Source organism: Camelus bactrianus, chromosome X (genome assembly GCF_048773025.1).
Source record: "Camelus bactrianus isolate YW-2024 breed Bactrian camel chromosome X, ASM4877302v1, whole genome shotgun sequence".
Lineage (NCBI taxonomy): Eukaryota > Metazoa > Chordata > Mammalia > Artiodactyla > Camelidae > Camelus > Camelus bactrianus.
In genome coordinates this window covers 109428484-109443914 of record NC_133575.1, presented here as the reverse complement: position 1 = coordinate 109443914, position 15431 = coordinate 109428484, and the positions used below count along the sequence as shown (strand labels likewise).

Here is a 15431-nt window from a genome sequence, read left to right as displayed (position 1 = left end):
TCTCCCGCCCCACAGGTATGTTTGCTTGCTTACTAAGCTTAGGAACTGGATTAGCAATCTGCAGGAAGCTCGGTTCAGCGTTAGCCCTTCCTCGGGCTATGCCTACCCCCCTGTGCCAGCGCTAGCGAACGGGGCCTGAACAATCCACACGCCGGATGTGCAACCTCTGGATATTTGCGATTCAACTGCTAAAGCCGCTTTGGTACACACATGACAATGAGGGGGTACTGAAGTGACTTTTCCTAAGTCTATTTCGTCTCCTTTTCTGTCTCCCCGAGGTATCCCATAGGTCTCTTCCCTTTTTCCCTTCACACACGCTTCTGCACAGCCCCAAAGCTCCAGACCCTGTCCCCCTTCCCTAAAGTCTCCCATTCACCACCACCCTCCCGAACCAAAGTCCCCTCCCGGTCACCACCAAAGCCCGGAGAAGTGGAACGCACACAATGCCTCCCTTATAGGGCTTGAGCTGGGAACTGGGCATGCTCAGTAGCCAAAGCAGATTTTTTTTCCCCTTCTTTTGGTCGCAAGTGCGGCATCTTTCTCAGTCCCACACCTCTCTTTCCTCTATCCCTATCCCTTCTCCCCACCCCCAGCCCCTTAACCACCCCGCTTAACCCGTTCCACACCGAAGGCTCACAGAGTTCTGAGGTGCGGAGAATTAACCCGTCCCCTAAACCCACTAAATAGTCTCACTTTGGGCTAAAGCTTCACACTTTTGCCTTAAAGCCCCCAGCCTCTTACGCGCACACAGGTAGGGGGAGTGCGAATACTACTGGCTCCCAGGAAACTGATCCCAAGAAGGCTCCATCCAGGATCGCCCGCTACCGAAGAAGTATTCCCGGAGCCCTCTGTTCTGCGGGGTGACAATTAGCCAAAGGTACCGTACCCGTGATACAGAGCCCAAGTGCGATTGTTGCCTTTGAATGTCATTGTTGTTGACTCACCCCCCTCGATCCTGAAATTTTGCAATTCCGTGTAGACTCGACGCCCCTGTCTACCTCCCTCGATCCCCCCTTCCCCCAGGCTCTCCGATGTTTCTTTGGCTTTGCCTGGGATCTTGGTTGCTCTCTCAAAGGAACGCCCCGGTTGTGTGTGTGTGTGTGTGTGTATGCGTATATGCCTTCGTTCTTAGGGGACTGGGGGAGGAGAAAGGACTCGAGTGTGCGATTCTTGGGAGGGGGGGGATGGAGGCTGGCGCGTCCGCGTTAGGGGACTGGGGTCTTTATGTGTGAGGAAAGGGTCGCTCCTCCCTAGGGGATGTTTTAGGCAAAAAGAGGGGGGATGCCGGGAGGAAAGTGCGCCGTCTCTCCCGGTGTGTGGGTAGAAGAGGAATCAAGTAGGGGTGTCTGGGTGGGGGACCCGGGAGGCCTCGGGAATGTGCGGGGGTCGAGGTGCTTGAGTGTCGGGAGAGGGGGTGCTGTGTGTGTGCCCGGGGGGGTGCGGGGGGGCGGGGGCGGAGGCGGGGATTCGGCGCTTGTATGTAAAGGTGCAGCCCGTGTGCGAGGGGCTGGGTGCGCGCGCGGTGTCTGGCGGGTGCGCGCGCGCGCGCGCCGCTGCCCGCCTGCTTGCCTGCGAGGGCTGCTCGGTGGGTTTGACGGGCAAGCGGGCGCGGAGGAGCCCGAGACCGCATCACGCAGAGACCATCGCGGAAACTGCAGCGCGGATCGCGGCGCGGCGGGCCTTACGAGAGCCGCCGGGTTCCGGAGGTGGGTGAATTTCCAGCGGGGGCTGCGCGAGCTGCACCGACACGCGCTGCCTCTTCCCCCAGCCCGGCTCGGCAGCGCGCGCGCGCGTATGTGTGTGTGTGTGTGCGCGCGCGTGCGCGCGGAGGGGGGCAGGTAGCTTATTATTTTTAGTTTGGGTCGTGTTGGTTTGGGGCCGGCTGAGTGGCCAAAGCGGCTGTAGTGGCTACCCCCCCCGCCCCCGCGCCCAGCCTGCCTACCCACGACGCGGTCGCAAGTCCCCGAGGACCGAAAGAATCCGGTGTCTTTAGCCTCGCTGCCCCCCGGGCGGCCGGGGCGGCCGGGAAAGTGTCCTGTTCTAGGGCGATTAGGGCTGTCGGGACCGCTGCGCTGGGCTGGGCTTTGTTTTCTGTGCCCCCCTCTCAGACACTCTAGGCGGACGTGGATCTGGGGGTCTCGGCAGTGGCCCTGGAGCCAGTCGGAGATTGCTGGCACCCAGCAAGACAGGGACTACGAGAGAAGCCGGTGGGTAACTCTAAAAGCCCTGCAAAGCCGAGCAAGAGCTGGCAGCGCGACTTTGCAAGATGCCCAAATGTTGAGCTGATTTTTGACTGGGTGAGAGCAGCATTATGTGGCTGGCCAGAGTGGGGGGTGGGGTAGGGGTGGGCGCGCAAGGGGGAGCCTGGGCCGCCGCTCTCAGCCACGGGGGTCACTCTGCCTGTGACAAGCGGGCCATTGACGCCCCAGTGGCCATCACCCTCGTGCGTGGCCTGAGCTTGCCGTCTCTTCCACCTCACGCCCGGGTCTAGGGAGGCCGACGGAAACTCCGGCAGCTGCCCCTTGTGGGACGGGAGCGCGCGGAGAAATGTGTGCGCAGCGGGGCTGAAGCCCCCGCGACATCCCGAGCGGTCTCCGTCTCCGCGGATCGGCCCGGCCCACGAGGCCGCTGCTTGGGCCCGGGACCCGGGAGGGGGCTGCGTTCGGGCTCCGGGCACCGAGATGCGGCAAAACATTGCGGTACGCGCCATCGCCAACGGCCCCTCCAGCCGCGTCGCTGCCGGCCCGAGGTAGCGCACCGGGGGCGGCAAGGACCGCGTCTTCCCGTGGAGCCCTCCACCCGCGCCCTGGGCGGGCTGGTGGAGGTTTCTCGGGCCGGCTCCAGGGGCGCACCCTCCCCAGTCGTCGGCCCCCTGCAGGCTCGCTCCTTCCGCGCGGAAGCGGAGCGCCCGGCGCGGCACTCTGGTGGCTGCCGGGTTTGTCATAAGGCTAGGTTTGTGCAGTCCTAGCCGGCGGTGGGAGCCGGGCGTCTTGCGGGCAGACAGAGACAGAGACAGAGAGAGATGGAGAGGTAGATCGGGAGACCCGCCACCCTTCTCAGCCGGAGAGATGGCTTTTGGTACCCAACTCACACTTTGTGGGTTTTTTTTTTCTTTTTTACCTTTTCCCCTTGATTTTAAATTGTACATTTTTTTTTGTTGGTACCATGTGAATGTGCGGTTTCTTTCGCTTACATTCGATGCCCCTTTCCCCCCCTTTTTTGCTCGATTTCCCCTAGCTCCTTTTCTTCCTCTCTCCACCTCTCCATGGTCTCTTGCCCCTTCAGCCCCTCTTCCCTTCTCTCCTTGGCACATCGACTCCCCCTCTCCCTAGCTCCATCCTCCAGCTGCCTGCGGCTTCTGTTTCACACGAGCTGCATTTGGGAACTTCCTAGCTCGTCCTTGCACTTTTTCCCCCCTTGCTACTTAAAGCAGAAATTACGAGGAGGAGGGCAGCTCCTTATGCAATTTCAGATGTTTGTTGATGCTCCTGGTTCTTGTGTTTTGTACTGAATTCAGGTACATCGCTTTTTGGTTAGGGTTTGATTTGTTGTGGTTGCTTTTTAAAAATTTATTTGGTGGGGGGCGAGGGGAGGTAGTAACAAGAAATGACTCTAATGAACCAGAGTAGCTGCTGAAAACCACTTCTGTAGGAGGGCCAAAAGAGCATGTGAAATTTTGATTTTACAATGAAAGTTAGTTTGGATGATGTCATACTTAAAAATTATGACTTGTTTTTGCACTGCCAATCAAGCTATCACCGTGAATAGGGGAAATGCACGTCTATCCGGCAGCCAAGGAGCATCGGCAGTGCCGGTGTATTCTGAACCAAACTACTCAAAATTCAAATCTTCCTGGGTCATGGCTAATGGATGGTCTACCTTGAGGCATGTTCGGTTTGCCACTATCTGGTTCCTCGTGGGCAAAATAAACAAAGGAGTTTCTGTGTGACACTTCTTTCTTTGTATCATTCCCTCATTGTGTGTTCCCGGGTAATTTATTTATTTAATTAATATTTGGTGGTAACCATGTTGAAAATGCAGCCAGCTTCCCATATGAGATGGAAAAGACTCACATGGCTAAAACTGCATCAGTAAAATGCACAGTGCTTGTGGTTCCTCTTAATCTTTTCCTTGAAGCGTTGCATATATTTGTATATGCATGCAGTATCGAAGGAATCGGCAGCCAGGGGTTAATTTATTAAGCCTGAAACTCCACTAAGTGATTCTCGACTTGTTTATAGCCAGGGACATGGAGTGGTAATACTGGGAGGGAGATGTTGGGGAATGGATGATTTTAGAACAAACATTCGCTGTACTAAATGTGTCTGGCGCTGCAGATAAAGCCACTCAGGGATTGTAGTGTGTGAACTCGTCTTCCTCAACAGTGGCAGTCTGTGGTCAGAGTGAAGGAGATAAGCATCTGAGCCAAGTATCAGTCGGACCTCGGTTCAGAATGGCACAGAAAGGTATGGGAGGGAGTCAGGTAGGCAGGAGAGCCAGTTTGGGGGATGGGAAGGCTGTCTGGACATCAGGTAGGAAATGCAGGGGCAGGCAGGATTCTGTCTTGCTTTTGGGGACCCAAAGACAAAAGGCTTTTCTCTCCTGTTGGGGAGATGACCAACAGGAAACTAGATACCATTTATTTACCTGAAACTCACATTTGGCCATCTCCTACTCTGCTCTTTTTCTAGAACCCCACAGGGTCAACTGTGTTTTTTTTTTTTTTTTTTTTAACACATTGTAGAGCAGTGTACAGGAGTGAAGTGATTCGTGGCCATGTGCTGACCTCTGGGCTGATGCTCAGGCCAAGTATCTTTTGGGGGTTTCTGCCACCTTGATCTTTTGACTGTCCCCTCTACAGCAACCCTGCCCTCCCATTGCAGTCCTTCATGGAACTCAGAGCCCTAATAGCTTTCTGCATGGCTTCTTATCAAGCTGAAGCCTAGAGAGTAGACATTTACAAATTGAAATACCTTTGTGGTGCTAACAACTACATGGTATAGTTTCTGATCTGGGTTCAGTCATTAGAGTTGCCAATAGGAAGCTTCAGGTCTGTATTCAAGGATGGAATTTGGTGGTCCAAAGAAAATATTTTCAGATTGTTACGGTCTAAGCACAATCAAAAATCTTTTTTTTTCCTGTTTTTTTTTTTTTTTGTCTTCTGCACATGTAAAATTTGTATAAACTACAGGTACAGAAATAGAATGTATGGTATTTTTGGTGGCTCTTGTTCAACTGAGTGAGAATACTTGGAGTTTTTGGTGCCCTAAAAATACCAAGCTAATTATTATACCCATGTGTTCCTGACGGCGGTATGATTTAAACACAAATACTTTTTCAAGTAACGATCATTGAAAAAATGTTTTCTTTTTATTTTTTAGATTATTTCTCTTTATTCAGAAGCATAAAGTTGTTTGCTGATTGCAAGAAGATGTTTCTTTGGCTCTTTCTGATTTTGTCAGCCCTGATTTCTTCGACAAATGCAGATTCTGACATATCGGTGGAAATTTGCAATGTGTGCTCCTGCGTGTCAGTTGAGAATGTGCTCTATGTCAACTGTGAGAAGGTTTCAGTCTACAGGCCAAATCAGCTGAAACCCCCTTGGTCTAATTTTTATCACCTCAATTTCCAAAACAATTTTTTAAATATCCTCTATCCAAATACATTCTTGAATTTTTCACACGCAGTATCCCTGCAGCTGGGAAATAATAAACTGCAGAACATTGAGGGAGGAGCCTTTCTTGGGCTCAGTGCATTAAAGCAGTTGCACCTGAACAACAATGAATTAAAGATTCTTCGGGCTGACACTTTCCTTGGCATAGAGAACTTGGAGTATCTCCAGGCTGACTACAATTTAATCAAGTATATTGAACGAGGAGCCTTCAATAAGCTCCACAAACTGAAAGTTCTCATCCTTAATGACAATCTGATTTCATTCCTTCCTGATAATATTTTCCGATTCGCATCTTTGACCCATCTGGATATCCGCGGGAACAGAATCCAGAAGCTCCCCTACATCGGAGTGCTGGAACACATAGGCCGTGTTGTCGAATTGCAGCTGGAAGATAACCCTTGGAACTGTAGCTGCGATTTGTTGCCTCTCAAAGCTTGGCTGGAGAATATGCCATATAATATTTACATAGGAGAAGCTATCTGTGAAACCCCCAGTGACTTATATGGAAGGCTTTTAAAAGAAACCAACAAACAAGAATTATGCCCCATGGGCACAGGCAGTGATTTTGATGTGCGAGTCCTGCCTCCGTCTCAGCTGGAAAATGGCTACACCACCCCCAACGGTCACACCACTCAAACGTCCTTACACAGATTAGTGACCAAACCCCCGAAGACGACAAATCCGTCCAAGATCTCTGGGATCGTGGCAGGCAAAGCCCTCTCCAACCGCAGTCTTAGCCAGATTGTGTCTTACCAAACGAGGGTGCCTCCTCTTACCCCCTGCCCGGCGCCTTGCTTTTGCAAGACACACCCGTCAGATCTGGGACTGAGTGTCAACTGCCAAGAGAAAAACATCCAGTCCATGTCTGAACTGATGCCGAAACCTTTAAATGCCAAGAAGTTGCACGTCAATGGCAACAGCATCAAAGATGTGGACACCTCAGACTTTACTGAGTTCGAAGGACTGGATCTGCTTCATTTGGGCAGCAATCAGATCACGGCGATCAAGGGAGAGGTATTCCACAACCTCACCAACCTCCGCCGGCTGTATCTCAATGGCAATCAGATCGAAAGACTCTACCCCGAGATCTTTTCCGGCCTTCATAACCTGCAGTATCTGTATTTGGAATACAACTTGATTAAGGAAATCTTAGCGGGCACCTTTGACTCGATGCCGAATCTGCAGCTCCTGTACTTAAACAATAATCTCTTAAAGAGCCTGCCCGTGTACATTTTCTCCGGAGCCCCCCTCGCTCGACTGAACCTGCGGAACAACAAGTTCATGTACCTCCCCGTCAGCGGGGTCCTGGATCAGCTGCAGTCTCTGACACAGATTGACCTGGAGGGCAACCCGTGGGACTGCACTTGTGACTTGGTGGCATTAAAGCTATGGCTGGAGAAACTGAGCGACGGGATCGTGGTCAAAGAGCTGAAATGCGAGACACCTGTGCAGTTCGCCAATATCGAACTCAAGTCTCTCAAGAATGAGATCTTATGTCCCAAACTCTTAAACAAGCCATCTGCGCCCTTCACTAGCCCGTCCCCGGCAGTCACGTTCACCACCCCGCTGGGGCCCATTCGCAGCCCTCCCGGTGGTCCAGTGCCTCTGTCTATTTTAATCCTGAGTATCTTGGTGGTCCTCATTTTAACTGTGTTCGTGGCTTTCTGCCTTCTTGTTTTTGTGCTGCGACGAAACAAGAAACCCACGGTGAAGCACGAAGGCCTGGGGAACCCGGAGTGCGGCTCCGTGCAGCTGCAGCTGAGGAAACACGACCCCAAAACCAGTAAAAAAGACGGGCTGGCCACCGAGGCGTTCATCCCCCAAACCATAGAACAGATGAGCAAGAGCCACACCTGTGGCCTGAAGGAATCCGAGACCGGGTTCATGTTTTCCGACCCTCCAGGACAGAAAGTCATTATGAGAAACGCGGCCGACAAGGAGAAAGATTTATTGCACGTGGATACCCGGAAGCGACTGAGCACGATTGATGAGCTGGATGAGTTATTCCCGAGCAGGGATTCCAACGTATTTATTCAGAATTTTCTGGAAAGCAAAAAGGAGTACAATAGCATCGGCGTCAGTGGCTTCGAGATCCGCTATCCGGAGAAACAACAAGACAAAAAGAGCAAGAAGTCGCTGATAGGTGGCAACCACAGTAAAATTGTTGTGGAGCAAAGGAAGAGCAGCGAGTATTTTGAACTGAAGGCAAAACTTCAGAGTTCCCCCGACTACCTGCAGGTCCTGGAGGAGCAGACAGCTTTGAACAAGATCTAGGTCATGCAATCTTACTTCACACAGAGGACATTTATTTAATGATGAAAGTGCCTTTTGTTGACTTCTAACTTCCAAATACTATATTATCAATAGGCATAGAGGCAGGTGTTTCCAAGGGTGTCTCATTAACTGTAGCTGCAAAGATGTGTCCTGTAGAAGAGAATTTCCTTAATAGATTCGACTACATAAAAACCGATACTGTGGAGTCCTGTGGGGATACTGCGAACTCTGTTGCCAAAGGGATGCTTTATATACATAATACACTGAATTTCACCTCAAGAGGCAGATCTGTTTTGTACCCCAATGCAAAACCTTCGTCTCTTTGTGCTTTGTAAAGCGAACTCCAGAAAACTGGTACCTGTGTTTGTACCTCAGCTGGGTCCTTCATCTTGCACGTAGATTAAGTTGGTGGAACTGGAATAATCCTTTTGATTTGTGGCATTGTAACAACTCTGTGTAAAGATTATCCGAAAAGTTAAAAAAAAAAAAAGCATGCCAAGAGAGAACATTCGATAGTATTTGTAAATCGGTAACCTTTATGGCCTGCATCTTGAAACCGCTGGATTTATAATGTTAAATTGTGCAAATATTTGTTTAAAATATACCATGCATTACATAACTATAAAATAAATTTGAACACTTTAAGCATTACCTGTCTATACATAAAACCTAAAAGAAAAAAAAATCAGTGTGAGTTACATAGCGTTTGTGGTGATCTGAAGAAATACGTGATGTTTATCAGAATTAAACATGGCTCAAATTAAACTAACATTAGAGTTTGTTCTCAGTTATGTGAAATACCCACAATCCTTACAGGTTGTCCAAAATTAGCAAAGTGCTTACCGTGTGAGCGCACCCAAAGCTATTTTTGTAACATAATTCATATTTATGAAGTACTTTGTATACTAAATAGGAAAATATGTACTGCTTACTATGTATTTAATATGCCTGACTTGTTTTCCTGATCACAGGGAATTTATCAATAAGTATAAATTTAGACAGGAAAAGTATACCAAACTGACACTGAAGCTTATGTGTACAGAAATATTCTGGACATTGTGATCAGGTATCATTTAAAAAACAAAACAAAAAAAACTATAAAAAACCACAAAAGTACAAAAAAAACAGTTCTGTGCTATTATTGAGAATTTAGCATATTATCTTCAGATTTGTTACCAACTGTGCATTTTAAAATAGGTTCCTTAGTTTTATAGTACCGTGTCTGGGGCAGTTGTTATTTGCCATCAGTTGTCTTGCTTTTCAGGATTCTATGAGCTTAATTCAAATAGTTTTCACTACAGATATTTAAAAAAATTAATGATGTAAGGTTAATAGTTATATCTCGTATGCATCAGTATCCTGTTCTTTCATCATTCTGACTACTATCAGATAACCAAGTAGAACAGTAAACATCCTGGTAAATCGCGGCCATCAAAGCCACGCTGTAAAATGCTTTCATTGGTCTCAGATGAGTTCACAGTCTGCAAGTACAAATGCTACGCCACTGTGTTTGCTTGTGCTGTTAACTTCTAAGTCAAAACTGGTCAAAGGAAGGAAGCATTTGATAACGGGAGATTTTTGCAGATTTTTCGGTTCTCCCGATTAGCAAAAGTGACATCCCCAAAACACATTGCCTTCTTGGCCTGCCTGCATATGTATATTTTTTGTGCTCCATCTCTTGTAATTACTGTGTTCATCAGTAAGATGACCAAGAAGGTAAACAGAGGCATTCTTCATGAATTACAAGTGGCAGGTGTTTTGGTGCAGCTTCCAAAATGATATTATGGTTCAAATGGTAACAGCAGTCCTTTTATTAATTACTAATTTCAGGGCTTTATGTGTTTGTTGCAAGATTAAAAAAACAAACAACTTGGCATTCTTGGAGGGGTGTGTGTGTGTGTGTGTACGTGTGTGTTTGGGTGTACATGCATACATATAGATAATTTGGAGATTTTTTTAAAATAGCAAAAAAATTGTCTCCATATGTATGTGCTGGTGCTCTTAAAACTTTAATGTGTAATTTTAATTTTCATGACAATGTCTGTGAAAACTTTATATGAATATTAAAAATATATACATAAATACTTGCTTTCCGATCTTGAAAGAAAAGACATGAAGATGTGTGCCCAACAGCCTGTTTTCACCTACGATTTCACAGGAACTTATAATATGCCATTACCATGCTTGTGTGCATCCATGGAGTAAAGGGCTTGTAACACATGCTGACAGGATAAAGACGTGAAGGCTTCAAAGAAAGTGTTTTAGTTTATCCTCTCAATAAAGTATGGGTTGAGGAATCTTAAGTAGATACTTTTGGGAGGAACCAGAAAACTCCATCCATGGTCTGGGGTTAATAGGTCACTGGGATGATGCCTTTTATTCAGTGTGGTGATGCTTTGAAGAGGTTTCAAGGTTTCTGCAGTTGTCAATGGCAAAGGGTACCTGCCTTCATCTCAAAGCTTGCTGTAGCATATTGGCTAACTCACACTCTTCTGCTGAAAGGTATAAATGTTCAATTTTTCAAAACAAAAGTAACTTAAATGTATATGGTTATTTGGAGGTTCTAACTGTAAGTGAATGACAGTACCAGATCTTTGGTTAAGGCTGATATCTTTTCCTTAACTACAGTCATTGTGCCTACATTCTATAATGTATACTGTTTTACACCTGTCTCTCATTGGTTCTACTTGTACATTTTATGATAATGTAGTTAGGCAGAAGTTTTGAGTTGAGAACAAGAGCAGTGAAAATACTGTATCTATATTTTGTTGGTTTCAGCTATAACCTTGATGTTAGTTTAACCCCTTAAGGAATGATATATATGTCCAGACAGTATTTTAGTAGAATTTGATTCCAATCTAGAAAATCCAAGAAGTGCTCATTTCTAATGTGGTTTGACACATCATGGGCTTCTTGGCATTGTATCATGTGCTTGGACTCTGTTAGAATGGTTGCAAAGGAAATTAGATCATATGAAATCAGTGAAGGGGTTGAGATAATATATTATGTCCGTGTAATATAAATCAAGTTTTAAATTATTTTTTTATGAAATCAATAAAGATGATTCAATTCTTTCAAAGTAAATCTTTGTGTAATTTTATGAGAAAGCAGCTATTAAATACAGTGATTCAAGTCTATAAGGCAATTTATATTCTATATTTAGTTTTCCATTCTGAATAGTAAACTGAATAAATATATTAATTAGAAAATCATTTTAAGACCAGCTTTATTTTGTTGCTTTTTAAAATCATTTCATTTCTTTAAGCCATAAGGATGCATACAGGGCATGGCCTCATGAGTAACGTCGACAGGTATTGCAGAAATAACAGAACACATCTAGAAATGTATGGCAGTAATATTAGTCTATAATATCTTTTGCATGATTTGTACATTGACATTGTATGAAATGAGCACAGTGAGTTATTTTTTTTTGTTATTGTTGTCGCATCCAAAGAGCTGGGGAAAAATATATTAAGAATGTATTTATAATCACTATTTTGAAATAAAGTAAAGAAAACACACTATTGTTTTTACCCTGATTTGATTATTAGTATTTAGGTTAGTTTATAAGACAAAAATCAATTAATGATATAAAAGCTAATGTAAATCACAGAAAGGAACTGTTTTAATGACTTTTGTTTGCTTTTAATAACATCGAGGTATTAGAAGGAATTTATTAAATGCCATTTTTATGAAAGGACTAATAAAATTGTTTGCTACAATGGTATTTCCGAAGCCACACTTTGTTAAATATATTTATCTTTCCATTACTTTTCAGAAGAAATAAAGCAGTAACCAAATTGAGCTTTTCACCCAGATTTGAGGGTAAGCCATAGAGCTTTAGAATACAGTTCATATTAAACTGAATTGCTAAATCTATGTTGAGATGCTTTTTTTTTCAAACATCTTTGCAATCTGTGTTTCCTTCCACTGGCAGCCTCTTTGGTGAAGAGTCAGACTTGGCCAAGATCAACATGCTTTGCCTCTTGCTCATTCCTATTAATCAGTTGGAATCTGACATAACTGCCAATGAGCAAATATTATTACTCAATCTTAACTGTTATTTAAATACTTTTAGAAAACATCAGGACCTCTATAATCTATGGCCAGCTTGATTGGTTGCAGGTTCGTTACTCATTGATGGGGTGGATTGTGATTTTTATTGGGTTCTTTCAAAGATGAGCAAAATCATCCATCCATCATTTTACCAGAGTTTGATGGTTCAGAAAAATGAACCAATTACATTATGGTTAATTTGAAGGCAGCAAAGATTATAACCAGACTAAGGAAGTGGATTTAAGGCATGTTTTCTTATGGGAAGAGATGTGAAAACAGAGGGAAACAGAGAGAATATAAATTAAGATTGCTATAGCCTAGCTCTATGACTAGCTATGCTGAAGACGTGAACAGATAGTGCGTCCGAGTACTTTGGGACTAAATGTTTTATGTATCACAGGAAATACATCATGTGATGTGTAACTTAGTTTACTCCTTTTTGGGTACTGAGCACAGGGCTTTGGGTCCCAGCCACTCAGTTATGCAGAAAAGTGGCATCAAATGAAGGTTTGGCTTCATTTCCAGTGCTCATTCAATTAGTCACTATGGTCAGATGGGCTGAAGTAAAATATCCTGTTTGTGGCTTCCCTTACTGGGAATAACTGGCAACAGATATCAGGTTCACCTGATAATTGTTAACCCTCAATTTCAGATTTGCTGGGGATCAGCACCTTGTTAAATTAAATTAAAAACAAGTGGGAATGTAAGTGAATTTTAATAGCTTATTTTGTACAAAACTGCCCTTAGTCTAATTTTGAATTTCATTTGTTTTACTTTCCACTGGTTGATAAGATTGTATTTTAGAAAGGAAAATCAAGGGAGGAAAACTGTGTTGTCTACCTTGTATGAAAGTCTGACTTTTTAATTTTTTTTAATGTGAGTTTTAGCCTGTTCCTATGTGTACAGAGGGGAAATGAAGGGGGGCTCTGAGACAACTACTTGAATACTTTGAGTCAAATAATTGCTATCGAGAATGAAAAGATTTAACTATTTCATTAAATCATCATTACTAGATCTGCTGACTATAGATCCCAGAACCAGGAAAGAATTACTCAGCCTTCCACCTTAGTTTGCTTTTGTGGCTAAATAAAAATTCTGGTGATTCAAAACATCAAAATGAGACATTACTTGTCTATCTTAAAAAGCTCATGAATAAGGCTTTCAGAGATGATATGAATATGTAATGGAGAATATACCTTTCAAATTAGCTATAGGAAGGAAATAGTTTTCTAAAGTTTCTGAACGACATGTTTTCCTTAGTTGGCACCTTACAAATTCTAGCTTGTATCCTACACTAAGGAAGCCATGTTGTGCAGTGGAGCCTACTCGTGGAAGCCTTTGAAAATAATAGTAAGCTCTGTTCTCCCTACTCAGAACTGCAATGTATATTCCCTCATTGTTCCATGTAAACTGAACCATTGTGGTAAAATTCTGGAGTTGGTACTCAGTAATTTTAATGCTGTTTTCACTAATAAAAGTCTTTTCTTATAGGTCATTATTTGTAGCCATTCAGTGTGTTTATTAGTGTGAAATTAGTAAAGCTCAACATCAAAAAGAAATGCAAACAGTCTGTTTTCTACATGATGCAACTGTTCTATTAGTTTACACAACAGGCCAGGTCTACCTCCCTAGACACACACACACACACACACAGAGAGAGAGAGAGAGAGAGAGGAAACCACACAAATAGTGAATTCTGCACAAAGGGAATTATTTAGTCGACATAAACAAATACAATGTTTCTGCCTAGACTACCTAGATTTTTCAACTTAAAGTAGGTATTGGGGCCCAAATGATCATTTTCCTGCTTTTTGCTTCACTTTAATTTGAAACTTGACCACTGTGTCAAAAACAGTAGAAATTAGGCCCTCTTTCTCTCCCAGGACTTCCTTGGATTTCAGTAATGTCTGCTGTCTAGAGATTTGGTTTTGATTTTCTTTATTTGGTAACTTTATCATCATTATCATCCTCAGTCTATAAGCTTACTTAATGTATAGTGCAGTAGACAATAACCGGGCAGCCAACCATGGTGCAGATCAGTGTGGCTACTACCTTTCACAAATATTACCCAGAGAATCACGTAGGGACATCTGGATCCAGAATAAAGAAGCCCAGGGTGACGGTTTGATTCAAAATTATTAGAACATGGAGGTTAAAAGAAAGAAGAAAAATTAGGTTGAAAATTACTGACTGAGGAACTCTGTACCTAAGTGAAATTTGGGGAGGATAAGGACAAACGAATATTAAGAGAGAGAAAAAATATTTGCTTATCAGATAGAACTCAGAATCTGATTACTGAGCAAGAATCATGGTAAAATATGTCAAATCTTACAATTCTTTCTCCCTATTTTCTCTCTCTGCTTCATTTCTTTAAAATATATAGGAAATCCAGGCTGTATCAACACTAGGAATTCATGTTTTTGAAGAATTCATTGGTCAATGAAAACAACTAGTTACCTTTCCAGCCCCCATGGAATTTTTTTCCTAGGGTGACGGACATCATGGACTGACTGGTTGTCAGGGCCTCCTGATGCAGCTCTAGATGTTAAAACAAAACAAAACAAAACAAAAACAATAAATAGCTTTTGTGTTTACTGTGCATAGGAGGTGAAATATGCAGATTACATAAAATGAGTTTTGATAGGAAGCAAACTGATACAAACATTTGGGTTCCTAGTCATGTGGTAAAAAGCTGCTAGGCCTTTTGGTTTGTTTTCAGAAATTGTATTTCAACACAAATTACCAAGTGCATATTTCAGAAGCCATTTCCTGCAAGAACCCCCAGGAAGCCATGTCTCTGCCATGGGTCCCCTCGCTCCACAGCAGAATGTGTCACACTTGCCAAGTCCTCCCTGCTGGAAATTCTGCTCTTCTGCTGTTATAAACAGCCAGCATCATCTATGACCTGGGTTAGTTTAGGGAGGTTTCTTTCCCCTGTTGTTTGGTTGTTAGTGGCAGTACACACACACAAATCTAGGCTTCTCTGCCCAAACATCTATCTGTCTTTGTAATATTACCACAACTAGAGATTCCTTCAGTTGTATGTACTTTCCACCTTGCTATATTTCTTTTTATTTACCAGTTATCTTCCAGCCCACAGCAGCTACTGGTTCTTTTATTCATTGCTCTCCCCGTCAAAGTGGAGGCTAATCTCCACCCTGGAAACTCAGAGTTATTTATAGAAAGAATCATCACACTTCTATTTGCTCATTTCCTTCTATAACTTCTAGAAATATAGAAAATGCAGTACAGTAAGTGATTGATTGAAAAGGAAGTCTTGCTGACACAGAAATAATTGTAAGAAGATAGAGTGAGTTATCGGGAAAAGAGTCAACTTTAGGGAGATATTTCTTGTGTTTTAGATTTCCTGGCATTGGAATTGGAATGCCATGCTTTAACTCCTGAGCTGGATTCAAAGAAGCCAGTT

At 44.0% G+C, this 15431-nt stretch overlaps 1 protein-coding gene across 3 annotated transcripts; it reads left to right on the top strand.

The window, feature by feature from the left end:
• Positions 1–505: 505 nt before the first annotated feature.
• On the top strand, positions 506–11469 carry SLITRK4 (SLIT and NTRK like family member 4). Of its 3 annotated transcripts, none has more exons than XM_074359213.1 (2): positions 506–877; positions 5382–11469. In XM_074359213.1, exon 2 carries the CDS (start codon positions 5432–5434, stop codon positions 7946–7948), a length of 2517 nt encoding a protein of 838 aa, XP_074215314.1. In that variant the 5' UTR covers positions 506–877; positions 5382–5431; the 3' UTR covers positions 7949–11469. The 3 variants fall into 3 exon arrangements, with proteins under 3 accessions (XP_074215314.1, XP_074215315.1, XP_010950838.1); XM_074359214.1 differs by lacking the exon at positions 506–877 and adding an exon at positions 1524–1706; XM_010952536.3 differs by lacking the exon at positions 506–877 and adding an exon at positions 1762–2207.
• Positions 11470–15431: the final 3962 nt, after the last annotated feature.

What these genes read in the sequence shown, in the direction of transcription:
- SLITRK4 (XM_074359213.1), top strand. Translation starts at nt 5,432, where the DNA reads ATGTTTCTTTGGCTCTTTCTGATTTTGTCAGCCCTGATTTCTTCGACA.